Genomic DNA, 19521 nt, shown 5'->3' on the forward strand with positions numbered 1-19521 from the left:
GTTTAAAGATCTTCAGTCAAATATTGATTTTCTGAAATTTAAATGCAGTCATAACAACACTTTGGAATAGATCACTTTGGCAAATTTATAGCAGCCACTTCAAGTTTGCTAGTTCCATTAGCATTCCTTACTTCCCACCCCCCCCTCCCTCCCCCTATCTCACCCCCGACCACACCCCCATCAAGCATGCGCCTAATGGTGTTGCTGCTTGCAGTACCACACGTTAACACTTGTACTGCGATGGATCAAATCTCAGTCTTGGTAGAAATAAGAGCAGATCGCACAAAAATCCTGCTCTCCTTGCTATTTATAAGGACACTCTGTTGACATTGAGTGGTGTGACTGGGCAGTTACAGAGGTGACTGCAGACTGCTGAATCGTTTACCAAGTTCCACAGAAGGTGCCGAGTTACAGGGCTGCCAACTCTCACGCTTTGAGCGTGCGAATCACGCATTTGGACAAATTCACACGCTCTCACGCTGATCACAAATTTCTCACGCTCTGTCGTGAGAAATTCTGTGATCAACAAAAATGTCAAAACTCATATAAACTGCATGGGCCGCGGGTGTTGGAGAGCCGGGGCTGAAGCAGCGGCGGGGAGCCGGGGAGCCGGGGCTGGCGACTGTTTGCAGGGCTGGTGATTCATAAAAAGGATAAAACATCCTGCTTGCCTGCTAGATTTTCACTTACTGTAACTGCAGGAAAAATGTTCCCGATGTTGGGGGAGTTCAGAACCAGGGGTCACAGTTTAAGAATAAAGGGGGGGCCAGTTAGGACTGAGATGAGGACAAACTTTCTTCACGCAGAGAGTTGTGAATCTGTGGAATTCTCTTCCACAGAAGGCAGTGCAGGCCAATTCACTGGATGTTTTCAAGAGAGAGTTACATTTAGTTCTTGGGGCTAATTAAATCAAGGGATATGGGGGGAAAAAATAGGAAAGAAGTACTGGTTTTAGATGAACAGCCATGATCATATTGAAGGCAGTGCTGGTTACAGGGGCCGAATGGCCTATTCCTGCACCTATATTTTATGTTTCTATGCTTGAGTATATGGCAATAAAACTCGATCACTTGATTTTGAAGCATTCATGCATGGAGGTATAATGTAGTCATAGAGTGATACAGAGTGAAAACAGGCCCCACGGCGTTACTTGCCCACACCCGCCAACATGTCCCAGCTACACTATCTGCTTTTGGTCCATACCTCCAAAAGTCTAACTGTTTCTTAAATGTTGGGATGGTCCCTGCCTCAACTATCTCCTTTGGCAGCTTGTTCCATACACCCACCCCCTTTTTTGTGGAAAAAAATACCCCTTAAAAAGTTACCTCTTAAAAATACTTAATACAAAAAACATTGAAATTATACTTCTACAATGCACTAAAACATGATTTTAATACATCAAATTTCAAAAAGTTCCTACCCTGGGAGGGGGGACACCCCACTTCCACACCCTCTCCCCACTCGGTTGCTCCACTCCCTCACCGGGTACCCCAAAGGCCCATGATCGCGCGCACCCCCCCCCCCCCACTTTCAAAAATGCTCAGCAGCCCCTGGTTCAGATGTAGAACACTGCCAAATGTGAGCGGGGAACTGAGGCCAGTTGTCCTTGATGTCTGGATCCCAATGCTTGGCGCTTCTTTCTGCTTCTTAAAAGTAGAAATAGGAGCAAAAGACCCTTAAAAGATAAATTTTCAAATCTTTATTCGGAGATGTAGATCTATCCGCGACCTGACCTGAAATCAGCAATCTTTACGGTACCGCTGCATCACATGATTCCAAAAAGTCGATAAAGGGGGACCAACTCCTTAAGAATTGGTCATATTTATCTATGTCGGAGTCTCATTTCTTCAAGGCGTGCTATGTCCGTCATATTCCTAATCCACATTTTAACAGTTGGAATAGCTGTATTTTTCCAAAATTTAAGTATCAATTTCTTTCTAATTATTAACCCATAATTTAAAAAAAAATGTTGGTCCTTATTTAAATTGATATCTTTTACTATTATTCCAAATATAATCCATTCTGTATTAGGTTCTATTCTTGACTTGAAAAGTCAGGAGATCCTTCACCCCTGCAGCCATTAGATTTTATAATTCGGACCGCTAGGCTGTACGGGGATGCATTTTTGCAATTTTTTAATTTTTAACTGTTAATTATTGGTCTTTTTAAGTATTTATTGCTCTCAGGTAGTGTCCACATTGTATTCTATGTATTTTCTGTCTGCGTTAGTTTTGAATCTGTGGGTTTGTTGGTTGGGGGCTTCTGGACATCTGAATTTCCCTGAGGGGATGAATAAAGTATTTATTATTATTATTATTATTATTATTATTATTATTATTATTATTATTATTATTATTATTATTATTATTATTATTATTATTATTATTATTATTATTATTATTATTATTATTATTATTATTAAATATATCGCTCCAAATTTATTCAACTTTATACATCCTACAAATGAATGTGCTATATTAGCATTTTGAAACAAACATTTATCGCATCTGGGAGAGACGTTTGGGTAAAATTTATTCATCCTCGTTTTTGAATAATATAGTCTGTAATCATTTAAATTGAATTAAATTATGTCTTTCATTAATGGAACAATTATGTGTGTTCATCAGATACTTTTCCCATCTATCCTTCGGGATCTTTCTCATTAGTTCATGTTCCCAATCTTCTCTTAGTGCCTCTGTTGAGTGTAATTCTCTATTTAATATATTATTATAAAAGTATGATATTAGTTTTTGTGAATCAGCCTTAATATTCATTGCTTCTTCTAAAGGGTCTAAAAATATAATTTGAAATCTCCATTTCTATTGCTCTTCACATCTATTTAGGCTCTGACCACAACAGCTGAGCATCAATCCAACTGAATTAGAGTCATTTGAGGAGAACAAGATTCTGGTAATTTATTTTTCTCTCAGATGATGGTTTGTTACATACATCACTCTGGGGACATCGAGCAATAAATCTCAACCAGATGTGAAGACTTTATCAAAATGCTCCACAACCTTGCATTCTACAGACAGCAGCGGCTTGCGGGCTGCTTCTGCAGCAACCAGCACGACCAGCTGGGAGTTGCTGAGTTGAACCGGAGGCCTCTGAGTGAAGTCGGAGTGGGACTGGGATCTGCGGGGTGAGCAGAGTGTAAGCCTTTTATATAAGCTAGGTAATTTGCAAAAGAAAACCTTAAGGTTTTCAGAAACACGTGTATCCTAAAGAAATAAAGTACAAGGAAACACACACACAGGGAACGGATGAATCAAAACATAGAAACGCTAATCTGAACCTGCATAGCTCAGCTTATTGCTTTGAGGCAATTATACGTTGGAGGAAATTGTATTTGATATGATTTTGTGTTGAAGAATGGATTACTGAATAGAGCCTCTTCTTAGGCCAGAGGTCATCTGCTCTTTCTCTATGGCACATTCTTGAGCTGTGAAGTTAATGCTGAGTTTGACAGAATTCAAGGCTGAGATGTAATAGACTCTGTAATTTAGCTTTGGCTAAGTTAAATTATAATTAGGTTGAGATGTAATTAGGATCGGATGTAGAACAGTTGCTTGGAGAGGAAGAGAATCAGATTGAAGGATATGTGACCTTCCTATGTTTATAGAAAGTCGAAGAAGCAGATGTAATTCTGATATAATGGTCTGAGTTGTGAAATTACGCTTTGTTCTGTAATATTTGTAAAAGGCCTTGCAAAGAGATTGGAAATCCAGCTTCCAGATAGCAGGAAAGGGGCTGCAAATTAGAATGAAGCTGTATCCTGACACAAAACATTTATTAATTAAGTTAACAGATTTACAACCCATGTATGCTTGGTTGGGAGATGTGTGTGGGTTTTGAACTTAGAAACCGTAATTCGGCGAACTCATATAATTAATGTTTTAATACATAGGTAATAGTATTTTAAGCTGTGTACAACTGTAGTGAAACAATTTATGAAATGTATTGTGTCTTAGTAGGACTGTAAACATTAGACTTTGTTTAGATTTATAGAAATATCTTTCTTCTTGGTATGGAAAGTATGTATGACTTGTGTGATCATTGTATTACACATGTATCGTATATTTTTAGGGGTGGTCTTTTATAATTGAGCCTACTGGGGTTTTACTGTGTTGAAATAAAAGAATTCTAAACAAAGTTATACCACAGGCAAACAAAGGTTGTAAAATGAGGCCAGGGAAGGGGGGATCATGTGACTGATGTTGTAAATCACCAGAAGGACTCAAATGATTGGTTACTAGCTTGTCATACCCTCTGAATCTGAAATGTCTAATACCTATATAAATGCCATGAGTTCTATCAAAGTTACTCTTTTCTGGACCCGCCCCAGAGCATCACTCTGTGTTGGAAGGTTCAGAGACTAGTCTCAGCTGAATAAAGAATCGATTTCAACAGCTACAAGCGTTTGAGTCAAGTTTAGATTGACAAAATAACTCAATTTAACACTAACTCTCTACCCTTGCTCCTCTGCAACACCAGCAAGTTAAATTTCTCGACCTTCAATATAGTGTGGGTCTTCTAACATGATTTCTGAAGCTATTACCATTCACCAATTGGTGTCAATGCAAAATCATCACCCCCTTCCAAGAAAAGTGTCCAATGAACACGTTTCTCAGTTCTGCTCAAAAATCTTGATTAGGACTTAAAATGGGTTCATTTAATGAAGGAAATTGCTTTTTATGACAGGGAATACAGGTTTAAGGTAGATTCATAAATTGGATTAGAATGAAACACACACTTTTAAAAATACATACTTTACAACTGCCCCATTTTCAGTACATACCTCTTAGTGAATAAAACCAAAAATATTCTCTGAAACCACCATTAAAGTATTGAATTATTTTGTCAAACAAGGACATGTGAAGATATTTTTGCAGTGTAATTACTTTAGTTCCATCCAAATGCTGACATTGGTTAAAAGGCCAAATATTTGGTTCTGTTGAGAAATAACTTAAACTAAACAAACAATTATACTTCTTTCTAAATATTTAAATCATGTCCATAAGCAGTTTACCTTCATTAGTCACCTGGGTTTTAAATACACATCCCTTGATGCACTTTAGTCAATTGCTCTGATCAGGGGACAAATTTGATCTGGGTCATGGGATCTGCTGCAGACTCGGGCAAGTTTGGGATTTGGTTGGCAAATGGGAAACTCTGGAAATGGCTGCAAGCCAAGCTGAAGGCCAACAACATGGAGAGCTATCAAGATCGAGGCCAGAAATCCCGAGAGTGGCTGAAACAGAGGCCAGAGATTTCAGATGCAGAAGCAGGTCATACATTCCAGCCTAATGCAGTGGATACCCAATATGAACAGTGATTTGTGCAATACTACAATTTAGCTAGCAGCTTATCAATGAGATAATGAAGGAATGTATATGTATATATACACCTTGCACATTTTACACAGCTAGTGGCTGCCTCGCCAGCAGCTCGTTAGTCCTTTCACACTTTTTGTTATTTTTAGTGTGTCTAAATGTATGTTTTAATGTATGTCTTATGTGGGGGATGGTTGGGGGGGGGGGGAATAAGGGGAAACTGTTTTTTTCAGTCACTTACCTGGACAGAAATGCGTCTTTTTTCTGTGTTGCATCTTCTTTCCCCCCCCCCCCCCCCCCCCCCATGGCCTACCAACTGGATTGGCGCGGCCTTTCCTACAAGAGATCGGCCCAGAGGTTCAGCAGCAGATGCAGTGCAGAATTACCATCGCGGAGCCAGTGTTGGAGCTCCAGAGTGTTGGGCCTGCTGACTTTAACACCGTGGAGCTGTGGTCTGTGGAGCCTCTAGCCGCAGGTGCGGCGCTGACTTTAAAATCGCGAAGCGGGGCGATCCCGTGCCGAGGATCGGCAGTGTTGGAGCTCCGTCCAGCAAGGCCAGTAGTCTCGGCAGCCGCGGTGTCCGATAAGAAGTGGCCGAATTGGAAACTCCAAGCCGCAGAGTATGTTCCGATCCGTTCCAACGGCAGGGTTTCGATCATTCCTGTGCATTGGGCGGTCCGTAGCGGCGACGGCGGAGGGTTCAAAGGTCCCGACCACGTGTGAACAAAGAGGAAGATGACAACTTTATTGCCTTCCATCACAGTGAGAAATGTTGATTCCACTGTGGTAGATGTTCACGTTAAATGCTATTGTTTATTATGTTCTTTTTATTCGTACGTCTGTATGGTAACTCAAATTTCACTGTACCAATTGGTGCATGTGACAACAAACGTGAACTTGAACTTGAATTTCATGGACATTTTGCTCCCTGATATAATTATTTATTGTCTTTTCACAATCACCTTTATATCCTTTCATAAACTGTAAATTATAGCTGCTTTTAATAATCATTTATAGGAAGGGTTGTGGAAAATGATTTCATTTGACATCAACTTTGCCACACAAAAGTGTTTCTTGATTCTATTCCTTTCCTACTTTGGCTCCAGACCAAGCTCTGGGTCTAATTTGAAATTATACGATAAAGTAAACCACAAGTGTTATTTTCTTAGCAGGTCTGATGTTTTGATAAGTGTACTTCTTATGCTAGACGTTATTTTCATCCACAACTGACCTTCAAACAATGCTGGCTATAAAGTCACTTAATTCATCATAGTGCTGGTTTTATCTGAACATTTACCTGCCATTCATAGTCATTGTTGATAACATTAATTGTTTAATGTTATCTGAAGAAGGGTTTCGGCCCGAAACATTGCCTATTTCTTTCGCTCCAAAGATGCTTCTGCACCCGCTGAGTTTCTCCAGCATTTTTGTGTACCATTGATCACATTAAGTTGCTTTGTGTTCCATTTCAATATCCATTGATATTTTTCTTGCGAGTTGATTTTTGTGACAATGCAAATTAAATATAAGCAAGATGTTATTTGGATTGTCACAAATAATTTTTCCACTTCTGATTGTGACATTTGCACAACCTTGGATTGAAAATTCAATACAATTGTAAGTTGTGAAGACACCTTTCACAAATTACTAGTTTTGGTTATGCGTTATTTCCCTTATGATTTTAACCACATCGAGAAGATCGCCGCCTCAGCCTCCTGCCCTTCAAGGATTAAAGTCCAAGCCTACCCAACCTCTCATTATATTGGGGAATCAGCATCCTGGGGGCATGAACATTGAATTCTCCCAATTTTGTTAGCCCTTGCTGTCTCCTCCCCTTCCTCAGCCTTCGGGCTCCTCCTCCTCCTCCTTTCTTCATCCTTCTATATCTTCTCCGCATTTTTTCCAGCTTTATGCCATCTTTCCTATAGCAGGGCGACCAAAACCGAACACTATACGCATGTGCAGCATCACATCACCAACATATTGTGCAGCTACATTATCACAAGTTTTCTTATTTGCAGCTTCCCCAGTTTATTTCACTGCAACATGAATGAAATAAAGATCTTGGCTGAAAAGTGAGAGATTGTTTTTGACCATGCAGATGCAAGGCACAAAGATATTCACTGTGTTTTGTTTCCCCCTTAACTAAATAATTACCTTCTAAACTATAACTTTAACATAGGTGGTGCAGATATACATCACTTGTTATCTCAGTTTGTCTGTAGTAACATTTGTTCATAGGAATCAACAGCAAAGAAAGAATAACTGTAAATCATCTGTCCAACCTACCATTGAAATGCCATGCATATTCCATAAATCTTAACCCACTTGAAAAAATACTATTAATCTCTACACTATATTATCTGGCACTGTGTGCTTTCATAATCTCCCCGAAAGACCAGTTAACACATAGTAAGAGAAATACTTAATAACACAATTATCAAAGTTTTATTTCCTTGTGCCTAACAGAATACTGAAAAGTTTGATACTATATTTCCTGTTCCATGTCTAGAATGAACATCTCCAGTTTTTTTGCCATTCTGTAGTAAAATAGGTTATGGGTGCCAAATTGGATATTAATTGTTTAATCCTTTTCCAAAGCCAGAAAGCAAACAAAACAACTATCCCAGCGTACGGTTAGAAACATAGAAAACATAGAAAATAGGTGCAGGAGTAGGCTATTCAGCCCTACGAGCCTGCTCCGCCATTCAATATGATCATGGCTGATCATCGTACCTGCCTTTTCTCCTTACCCCCTGATCCCTCTAGCCACAAGGGCCACATCTAACTCCCTCTTAAATATAGCCAATGAACTGGCCTCAACTACCTTCTGTGGCAAAGAGTTGCAGAGATTCACCACTCTCTGCGTGAAAAATGTTTTTCTCATCTCGGTTCTAAAGGATTTCCCCTCTGACCCCTTAAGCTGTGACCCCTTGGCCTGGACTTCCCCAACATCGGGAACAATCTTCCTGCATCTAGCCTGTCCAATCCTTTAAGAATTTTGTACGTTTCTATAAGATCCCCCCTCAATCTCCTAAATTCTAGCGAGTACAATCCGAGTCTATCCAGTCTTTATTCATAAGAAAGTCTTGACATCCCAGGAATCCGTCTGGTGAACCTTCTCTGCACTCCCTCTATGGCAATAATGTCATTCCTCAGATTTGGAGACCAAAACGGTACGCAATACTCCAGGTGTGGTCTCCCCAAGACCCTGTACAACTGCAGCAGAACTTCCCTGCTTCTATACTCAAATCCTTTTGCTATGAATGCCAACATACCATTCGCTTTCTTTACTGCCTGCTGCACCTGCATGCCTACTTTCAATGACTGGTGTACCAATGCACCCAGGTCTCGTTGCATCTCCCCTTTTCCTAATCGGCCACCATTTAGATAATAGTCAGCTTTCCTGTTTTTGCCACCAAAGTGGATAAAGTACGGTTGAATGAATTTGTTCAAGAACGAGTACAACTCTGCCAATCAGTTCCAATGCCGCATCAATAATGCCAGCATTCAGATACAGCAAGACATTTGTAAGGCAACTGAAATGTTGCCCTTTATGGCAAAGAGTAGAGCACAAAAATTGAGAAGTCACGTTACTTCTGCACATCACTGAGCCCCATTTGAACGCTGTGTTCATTTTGAGTCTCATTGGCATTTAGAAAAAGCTGAGAAGTGATTATATAAAAGAGACATCAGATTCTAAGAAGGATGGCTGGACAAGGTAAAAGTTGGAAGGTCAGGAGTTGATGGGCATGTGAGAGAAGGGACAGGACTAATGGGATTGTTCTGCTGGTGATTGACATGGATCACATGTGCAAAATGGCTTCCTCCTGTACTGTAATACATATATAGTAGATGGTATCAGGACTTTTTTTTCCCCCGGGGAAATCTAAAACAAAGAGCATACTTTCAGAATAATAAGTTGGCCATTTGAGATGAAGAAGCGGTCTTTTAAGAATGAGACATGTCATGAGTTTTTGGAATTCTCTACCTCACAATGCTGTGGACCCAGGCATTCAAATACATGGTAGTTAAACTTCCAATTACCATAGACACAAAGTGCTGGAGTAAGTCAGCGGGTCAGGCAGCATGTCTGGAGAAAAAAAGGATAGGTGAAGTTTCGGAATGGGACCAATTACCATGTTTCTTCCATTCATCAGCACATTGCTACCAACCTTGACCTTCAGACAACTTTCGATTAAGTATGACCCAATTACTCAAAACTTTCCTTTACCATGGCTGAGTATATTTATTGAAGCTCCCTGTGCAACAAAACTGTAGCAACAACTTTACCTCAACATTTACCCCAAGGGTCTTCATGGGTTCAAGATGATATTTGAAATTAAAGATGAAAAATGAATGGTTCCTTATCATAGCAGTAGCTACATTGTATATCAATTTTAAAAAATACACAAAATACACATGCTACAATCCACTAAAGTTTATATTATTACACTTAAATCGGCAAATACCATCACCCAAAACTCTGAAATTTTGGAACATCAATACTTCCAAGTGTTCCACCACCTCAATAGACAATGGACAATAGAGTGTGGGCGGGTAGCCATGAGGGGGAAAACAAAGGGGGTCTGGAGCAGATACTGTGTATACCTATATGGCGACAAGCAAAGCATTTCACAGTGACTTGTCTCATGTGACAATAAAGTATTCATTCATTCATTCATACACCATGCAGACTTAAAATATTTTGCAATGTTTTAATGTCATTGGGTTAAAATTCCAAAACATGTTCTGTAACAAGGGGGAGAGAAGTAGGGAAGGATGAAATGAAAAGTTCTTACAAAGACCCAGCGCAAATGTAACAGGCCAAATACACAATCAATGTGCTATATATTTCTATTATGTGAAGCAATACTATGACAAGAAAGAATTTCATACTTTTTCATACACCATGCAGCAATTGCTCAGGGCTAGCATTAAACAGAACATCATGTTTGGGAACATGCTGAACTTTAACTTCACGGTTACAAAAGTTTAAAATAGAAAGAGCAGAAATACCTCCCATCCTTCAATGTGTGACTGCCATTCTTCGAGAATTTCCAGCTTTTCCATTTGTCGCTTGGCTTCATTAATGGTGGAGCAAACCGTTTTCATGGCCTGAAGAGCTTCGAGTACTGCTGAATAGTCATTGTGCCTCTTTGGTGTCCTCTTCATCAATTCCTGAATAAATGCAAGTGCACATTTCCTCACGAAAATAATTCCTAAAAATGTTAACTTCTGTTTATTTCCATTAGCAAAAGAAAATTATGCTTCACCTCTTGGTAATTATTCTCTTCAAAGTATTCAATAAGACTCTTTTATTAGTGAGTCTGAGAATGGAAAATCAGTTATATTAATAATAATAAAACGTGTGTTTAGAAATAATCTTATTTGTTTTATGTTATAACATTTATGAATACTTTGGAATTGCTTGTGTTATAAAACAAATGACAAAGATTTGTCAACGGAAGTTTCATGAACTGGGAATAAATCTAACAACTGATTCATATTAGTTCTCAAAAAATGTTAATTCGTTACTATGAACATTACAATTTAGAAAAATAAAAGACAGTCTACCATTAACTGTTGTTCTCATCTTACAAGATAAAAAAAACAACTTAATACAGTAACAAACTTCTCAAATCTCTCAATATAAACACAAATAACTAAGATAAAGATACAAAAACATACACTTGCCTAAACAATTAAAGTTTCAAGCGATTCCAAAGTATTCATAAATTTGTTCTTTTTTAAGAAAGACACAAGTTTTTCCGTATTTGTGAAAACTTAACTTAGTTAGTCTTACTTAGCTAAATCACAGTTTCAACTGACGCATCCATATTTCTTTCCTACCATCCACTGTTTGGGTTGAGTTGCGCACGTACTGAATATCAACCCAAGCACCAAAAATTCTACACAAACACTGCTGCCCATTAAAAGTGAAATTATTTAATGACAATGGCTCAAAGTGAAAGAAAATGACTGATTTTTTTAAATCTCAGTACCAATTTTGGTCTTAATATTACTTCAATATTTAAATGTCACAGAGGAAGCAATCTATGGTTCTGGTCACAAGAAAATCCATATCTATCATGGTACCACTTTATCAACATTGAGTACCTTTAGCAGAAGTGGATACTTGCAAATCCTTTGTATTGGAGCCACGAGATAGCCTTCAAGTGGAACATCAGGGTTCTTCCGCCCTGCCAGCAGCATACAACCCTCGTATAGCCAAATGAAAACGTGAATTAGATTGTATATGCATTGATATTAATATAACTTATTATAGTTAAAAAACAATTCCTGTAGCCATAAATCACAAGAAATGTAATCCAGCAGAGGTATTGTCAAGGGTGATACAAGTTACACAAAAAAAGATCCTTGCTCTCTAGACATCCATTTGTAAAGCCATATTTCTAATGATGCAACTGATTCCTAATATTCCTTTTTCACATGTATTGATAATTCATAGTCCAACAACTAAGAATTTTAAATTGCACTCCCAGAACTGATTTTCTTTAAAATGGGCAAGGACTAAATTGCAAGTCATCTCCAAGCATGAAAGAATGTTGAAGCAAACCACAAAGTACTGATTAGATGACACTAAGCTTGCTTTCATATGTTGCAAGACTACATTCAAATGTCAAAGCAGGAATCTAATCTTATAAATAATTCCATGAGAAAGTATCTATATCTGCATTAAGATACCGATCATGGTTCATGAAAAGCAATATTATTAACTCAAATAGTTTAATCCACCAATAGTCGATGGATTATTGGTGGACGACTTAAAAATCTCGGATGGTAAGATGGTCTATTAGTACCTAAAATCATGGTGCAGTGATGAATGAAAGAGAGAATTACAAGAATTAATCCTGTGCTGATTTTCAACACGAAGAATCAAAGAATAGGAATTACAAGAAGGAGAAAGTGCCAAACCCAAAGATAATTATTAAATTACTAACTTGCAGCGATTTAGATCGCAGCTCCATCACAAGACTTGAAGCGAAAGTTCAAATGTTTCTGTCGCTCATGGAATCATGAAAAACAACCTTTGGTGTTTACTTACATCTTTCTATTAAAAGGCACTGAAAAACTATGATAGTTCCAGATGGGGACTATGATACACCTGGGATTGTTCGGGCAGGAGTGCAATAATGAGTTGGAAATTAGTTCAAGATGTGGAAGCCTCATGTATTGACTTTTAGGGAATTCTACTTGGCTTTGTTTGGATGAGGTTTTTCCACAGTGCTCCAGCATAACATGTTGCTGATTTGGATCCTTTGGGTCATAAGTTGCATCCTCAAATTAAACATGGAGAAATAAGTTTCTATATATTATCCACCTACTTGCATTAACATGCAAGGCTATGCATCCTACAGAGTTAAATTCCAAATCTTTTTGGGCTGTGTGTGAAAAAAATCCCTGCACCTGCATTTCACTGGCCTAATGTTATCAATTACTACTTAAACCATCAATTTATGTGTTCTTTTGTTTGATATTTGCAAAGCAAAAATAACCTCTTCTTGAAATATAATGTTGAATATTGGACCTGAAATAAAATAGAAATCCTTACTTGTTCTTCCCAATCAACTGAAGCGCAGGTGAAGCACTGAATGTCATACACACAGTTTTTGCAGTTTCAAAATTAAATGATCAGAGATATAAAAGTGATTAAATGTGGATGATTTTGCATTCCCAAAAGTGTAAGTGCATTCTTCATTTTGATTTGATTCAACTTTATTGTCATTGCACAAATATGAGTACAGATACAACGAAATGCAGTTTAGCATCTGGTCAGAGTACAAGATAGTAAAAATAAAAATGCTGGTTAAACAATATGTGCAATGTGGATGAATTAAACTGGTACATAGGCAAATAAATATATACAGATAGGAGAGTATAAAAGATAGCTAGCGTCGGGACTGAGTTCAGCAGGGTAATGGTGTTTTGGAAAAAGCTGTTCCTCAGCCTGCTTGTGCGAGACCTGAGGCTCCTGTACCGCCTCCCTGATGGGAGGAGGGAAAATAGTCCATGGTTAGGGTCCTTGATGATTTTCCCGGCCCGTCTCAGACACCGTTTGTGGTGGAGGGCATCCATGGCAGGGTGCGGGGCACCGATGATGTGCTGAGCGGTTTTCACCACCCGTTGCAGTGCCTTCCTGTCAGCTGTTGTGCAGCTGCTGTGCCATACCGTGAAGCAGGTGGTCAGGATGCTTTCGATGGTACAGCGGTAGAAGTTGGACAGGATCTGGGGGGACAGGTGAACTTTCTTAAGCCTCCTCAGAAAGTAGAGGCGCTGCTGCGTCTTTTTGATCAGTTTGGTGGTATTGAGGGACCAGGACAGATCCTCTGAGATATGTACCCCGAGGAATTTGTAGTTGGAGACGCGCTCCACCTCAGTCCCGTTTATGTGGATGGGAGTATGTCTGCCACCTCTGGTCTTCCTGAAGTCAACGATGATTTCCTTCGTCTTCTTTGAGTTGAGGACGAGGTTATTATTGGCACACCAGGCTGCCAGGTGCTGGACCTCCTCCCTATAGGCTGATTCGTTATTGTCCCTGATCAGTCCTACCACCGTGGTGTCATCGGCAAATTTTATGATGGCGTTGGAGCCATACATAGGGACGCAGTCATGGGTGAAGAGGGAGTAGAGGAGAGGGCTGAGCACACAGCCCTGTGGCACGCCGGTGTTCAGTGTCAGAGTGGAGGAGGTGAGGTTGTTGACCCTAACAGACTGGGGTCTGTTGGTGAGGAAATCCAGTGTCCAATTGCAGAGGGAGGTGGTGATGCCAAGCCCGCTGAGTTTGGTGATCAAGCTGGCGGGGATGACGGTATTAAACGCGGAGCTGAAGTCGATGAACTACAACCTGATGTAGGAGTTGTTGTTGTCCAGGTGGGTCAGGGCAGAGTGTAGGGCCGCAGATATGGCGTCCTCTGTAGAGCTGTTGGGCCGGTAGGCAAACTGATGGGGGTCCAGTGTGGGAGGGAGCTGGCATTGAGGTGAGCCAAGATCAGTCGCTCAAAGAACTTCGCGATGACGGGGGTGAGTGCCACTGGGCGAAAGTCATTGAGACTCCCTGAAGCTGACTGTTTGGGCACTGGCACAATGGTTGAGGTCTTGAGGCAAGTAGGGATGACACCCTGGGCCAGTGACAGATTGAAAATGTACAGGTGCAAGTTATCATGCAAATATTAACTTACAAAAAAAAAACATTTTAACGCTGCCTCCGAAGACAGTTAATCAACCAAGAGATTTCCCCTAGATCCATTCTACCAATAACCATTCATCAACAGAGGTTTCCTGAAAATCTTATTTCTCATTAAAATATTATTTCTGGTGCACAATATCACTTTGTGCATCACTTTGCCTTCAATGCAATTCAACTAAACACATTTTACAATGGTATAAAATGGTGTCCTTACCAGCAAAAACGTCCTCACAGTCCGCATTTTATTCAGTTCCAATAGCAGCCTTTGTGCTTTTTCGTGATTACTGCAGAACTCATCATAGATGGAAAATCGGTGTTTCTGCATTTTCAAACAAAAAAGAAACACAAGGAAAAACACAGAAATTATGGAGAAGGGTTCCTAGCAGAAGGCTACACAAAGGGTCACATCTCCAAACTACATGTCTCGGTGGGGGGTGGGGGGGGGGGTAGTTACCGTTCGCTACTCTGATAAAAGTGGGGAAGAATCTGTCCTTGAATCTGGTGGTGCGTGATTTCTGGCTTCTGCATCTTCTGCCAGATGGGGTGGGGGGGGGGGGGGTAAATGGTCTTTGAATTTGTTAAATGCTTTGATGAGGCAGTATGAAGAGTAGACGGAATCAATGCGGGCTAGGCAGATGTGTCATAGACTGTGCAGTGCCCACAACTCTCTGATTTCTTGCGGATTTGGGCAGAGTTGTTGGCAAACTAAGTTGTATGTACCCCGATTGGATGCTTTCTACGATGCGTCTGTAGGAACAGACACATTGTGGTGCAATCATTTCCATCCAGTGATGTAATGGCATGACCTGTTCCAATGAACACTCCACTTCTGTTGACCTCATCCAGTCAGTATGTCCATTTGCTTCTTTCTTTCTCTACTAAATGCATCCTTCTTGATTTTTGAGATAGTCAGTTCCCTTTTCTGTAGCAGATAACTCCTCCACAGCTACCCGTGAGATTTATCAATGTCTTACCCCAACAATAATGGATTACCATTTGCGTACTGCCAAGGACAAATAGGTTGGTTGATGAGTTGCAGTAAAACAGAGAACTATTGTGCAACGCAGTGCTCGGGAGTGTTGCATTGTGGAGGGTTGTGCGCTAGAGGCCTGCCCCTTTAAATCCTCCAAACATAATTATGGTCAAACTGTGTTAATCTGGCACGCTCACAAATTTGGTGCTGGTGGATTAGCAAATTTTCCAGAATTCCAGATGTTATTTTATTAATGCTCTGTGCTTAGAATTCAGTTTTAAGAAGATGTTACACAGTAATTTATCAATGAAATATAGAACATAGAACTGAAACAGACGATTTGGACCACTTAGTCGGTGCCAACCATGGTACCAATCTAAACTAATCCCACCTGCCTGCACGTGGTCATTTTCCTCCATATCCCTCCTGTTCATGTGTCTGTCTAAATGCATCTTAAATATTATCATATATGTGTAATAAGAATTTTGCCCGAACAGTCTGTGACCCATAGCGCTGTGGCCGGTAGTGCTATATTTAAAGCCCATAGAGCTGTAGCCGACAGTGCTTTGATTAAAGCTCCACACGCTAAGTCGGCAGTGCTGTGTGTATTGCTTTAGGCACCAAGTCTGCGGCTGATAGCACTTTGTTTCAAAAGGGTGGGGCCTCGCTCGGATGCAGGCCCCTGCCATTGGTTGTAGCCATTTGAATTTGGGAGCAATGCTATTGTCCAGGACTGACCGACGATTATTTCGATAGCTGATTTCCGCCAGAATAAAGGCAGGCGCCGGTAAGCCATAAGGTAGTTCATGTACAAGAGGGATTCACCGATGGGCTGAGGCATATCAGAAATGCAGACGGAGGCAGAGAGAGAGGAAGGTGTGCTGCTGTAAAACGGACTCCGCGCATAGAGACAAATATTGCTTTTGTTCTCTCTCTTACCAATACATCTGATTTGTAACTAAACAGATGAGTGAGCCTTTTTCTGTTTTACTAGTCAGTTCATTGAACCTGTTCCCTTGTAACAATTGGCATAGTCGGCAGGATCTGATGAATAGAATAGAAAATGTTCGGTAAAAAGAAATAGCAAACAAGATGGTGCTGGTGCAGGCCAAGCGCCGCCGCTATGAGCTGCTGCCCTCGGTGCAGGGGAGCCCACACCAGACCGTGCTGCAGGTGGGATCAAGAACCTCGAGTCTTCAAGCTCCTCTAATGCTTGTAAATGGGTCATGAGGGAGAGGTTTATTGCTGTAAATCTCACCCGAATGGTTCAAAACTGGCATCTGCAGGATTTGATCGATTCGTATTGTTTTGAAATGTATATGGCGATAATTATGCTACATTGAAAAGTCACAATGGAGCAGTGATGGAATTTCATTATAACACAGACAAAACTGTAGTAGTGTGGGACAGTGAAACAAGTGAAAGAATCAAGAGACTTAGAAGGTAACACATCCTTTGTGAATTCATGTTATCCAGCCCGAGGGGGACCACAGTTGGTCTGTTCAGGAAGGACGATGAAATAGTGAAGCTATGGGACATTCGGAGAAGGCTGCAATCCATACATTTCCAAACACACGTACCAAGTACTGGCAGCAACGTTTAATGACAGAAGCGATTAGATTATCTCTGGTGGTGCATATAATAACATTAAGGTTTGGGAACTCCGACAAAACAAGTTAATTTACACCATGTGTGGTCATACAGACTTGATGGCCAGTTTGGCTCCTAGTGGGGTAAAAGAGGCCATCACAGAACTATCAGCGGAAATTGTGTCCATTTGTACCGTAGCCCTACAGAACCACATGGCCCTGGATATCATCCTGGCTGAGAAAGGGGCACTTGTGCTTTGATCGGGCGGGTGCGCTGCACTTATATTACAGATGATTCAGAGAACATCACCAACCTCGCTGACCAAATCCAGGAAGCCATGGAGAAGATGAGAAGCGTCGGAGAACAGTATCACAACTACAACCCCCCGGAAGGATGGTGGCCTTTCAGGATGTTTGGAGGCTTGTGGACAACAATGGTCACATTGGGACAATCTTGTTGGCAATAATATTACTGATTGTGCGGATTGGCATCACAAACATGGCACCTCCCTAGCTGATGACCTGAACTCCTTTTACGCTCGTTTCGAGTTGGGCAACACCACCCCAGGTCTGCCGACTATCGACAATACCACCAGCGGGCTGGCTAACGAAGCTGAAGGGAGGAATGTGCACACATTCTCGCTGTCCGAGCACGTTGTGAGGAGGGCTCTGACACGGGTGAACACGAGGAAAGCTGCAGGCCCCGATGGCATCTCGGGGCGAGTACTCAAGTCCTGTGCTACGCAGCTAGCTCCGGTGCTCACTACAATATTCAACCTCTCCATGGACAAGTCCGTGGTCCCTGCCTGCTTCAAAAAATCCATAATTGTACCGGTACCAAAAAATGCCTCCCCAGCCTGTCTGAATGACTACCGTCCGGTGGCCCTTACCTCGGTAGTCATGAAATGCTTTGAGAGGCTGGTGAAGAAACACATCTGCGCCTTCCTCCCTCGCAACATGGACCCGTTACAGTTCACATAGCGTCCGAACAGATCCACGGAAGATGCGGTCTCCCAGGTTTTGCATACTGCTCTCTCTCATCTTGACAGCCAGAAGGGGGGCTACGTGAGGATGCTGTTCATAGACTTCAGTTCAGCCTTCAACACGATAGTTCCCACCAGACTGGCCGAGAAGCTACTGGAATTAGGGCTCAACACCCCCCCCCTGTGTGCCTGGTCCTGGACTTTCTCACCGCTAGGCCCCAGGTAGTCAAGATGGGAGGGAATACATCGAAGTCCCTCACCCTGAGCACAGGATCGCCCCAGGGTTACGTCCTCAGCCCCCTATTGTACTCCCTGTACACACATGACTGTGTGGCTAGGTTCAGCTCCAACTCAATAATCAAGTTTGCTGATGACACTGTGGTGGTGGGCCTGATCTCAGATAACAATGAGAAGGCCTACCAGGAGGAGGTGGCTGATCTGGCACTCTGGTGTCAGGCCAACAGCCTCCTCTTGAACATCAAAAAAACGAAGGAGCTGATCGTGGACTTTAGGAGGGCACATCATCCGAGGACGCACACATCATTGAGGATAAATGGGGATACTGTGGATAGGGTGAGCTGTTTTAAATATCTGGGAGTCCACATCTCTGAGGATATGACATGGACATCACACGCCGCAGCACTCGAGAGCAAGGCAAGGCAGCGCCTTTACAACCTCAGGCAATTGTGGAAATTCAGAGTGTCTCCGAGGATCCTCCAGTGCTTCTACTTAGCGGCTGTGGAAAGCATCTTGTCCGGAAATATTACCATCTGGTTTGGGAATTGCTCTGCCCAGGACAAGAAGGCTCTGCAGAGAGTAGTGCGTTCGGCCGAACGCACTATGGGAACTTCACTCGCCCCCCTGCAGGAACTATACATCAGGAAGTGCAACTCCAGAGCCAATAAAATCATACAATACAATACAATACAATTTATTGTCATTTGAGCCTCAGTGAGGCTCAAACGAAATTCTGTTTCCACAGCCATACAAACAAAGACAATTTCCTAGACATACACACAATTTAATTCACACAAACATCCATCACAGTGGACCCACTGTGATGGAAGGCAAAGTCTTTTCTCTCCCCTGTTCGCCACTTCTCTCCCGATGTCCAAGCCACAGGCGGGCGATGATAAGTCCCACGGCCATTTTAGGCCATGCCGGGCGATTTACGACCCCGCTCCCGGTCCAAAAGTCACAGAGTTGGAGCCCCCGGAGGGCGCTGGAATGTCCCACGGTCACGGTCCCACGGAATGTCCCACGGTCACGGTCACTCCAACCCCGCGACACGGGCTGGAGAAGTCGCGTTGCGGGAGCTCCGGGAAGCGGTCTCTCTCTCCCCCCGGACCCGCGAGCTCCCGATGTCCCAGTCCACCGGACCTGTGGCTGCGTTGCTGGAGCCTCCGAACCCCAGGAGTCGAGTCGCAGCAGC

At 41.7% G+C, this 19521-nt stretch overlaps 1 protein-coding gene across 2 annotated transcripts in view; it reads right to left on the minus strand.

Moving 5' to 3' along the window:
• Positions 1-19521, minus strand: part of prex2 (phosphatidylinositol-3,4,5-trisphosphate dependent Rac exchange factor 2) — a 352555-nt gene that overhangs the window by 273955 nt on the left and 59079 nt on the right. For both annotated transcript variants that reach the window (XM_033019360.1, XM_033019359.1), the window contains 3 exons: positions 14759-14863; positions 11454-11555; positions 10353-10514 (listed from right to left, as the gene is read on the minus strand). In XM_033019360.1, the coding sequence (XP_032875251.1) occupies positions 10353-10514; positions 11454-11555; positions 14759-14863 (369 nt within the window). The remainder of the gene's footprint in view (positions 1-10352; positions 10515-11453; positions 11556-14758; positions 14864-19521) is intronic.

This window comes from Amblyraja radiata, chromosome 4, assembly GCF_010909765.2.
Source record: "Amblyraja radiata isolate CabotCenter1 chromosome 4, sAmbRad1.1.pri, whole genome shotgun sequence".
Classification (NCBI taxonomy): Eukaryota; Metazoa; Chordata; class Chondrichthyes; order Rajiformes; family Rajidae; genus Amblyraja; species Amblyraja radiata.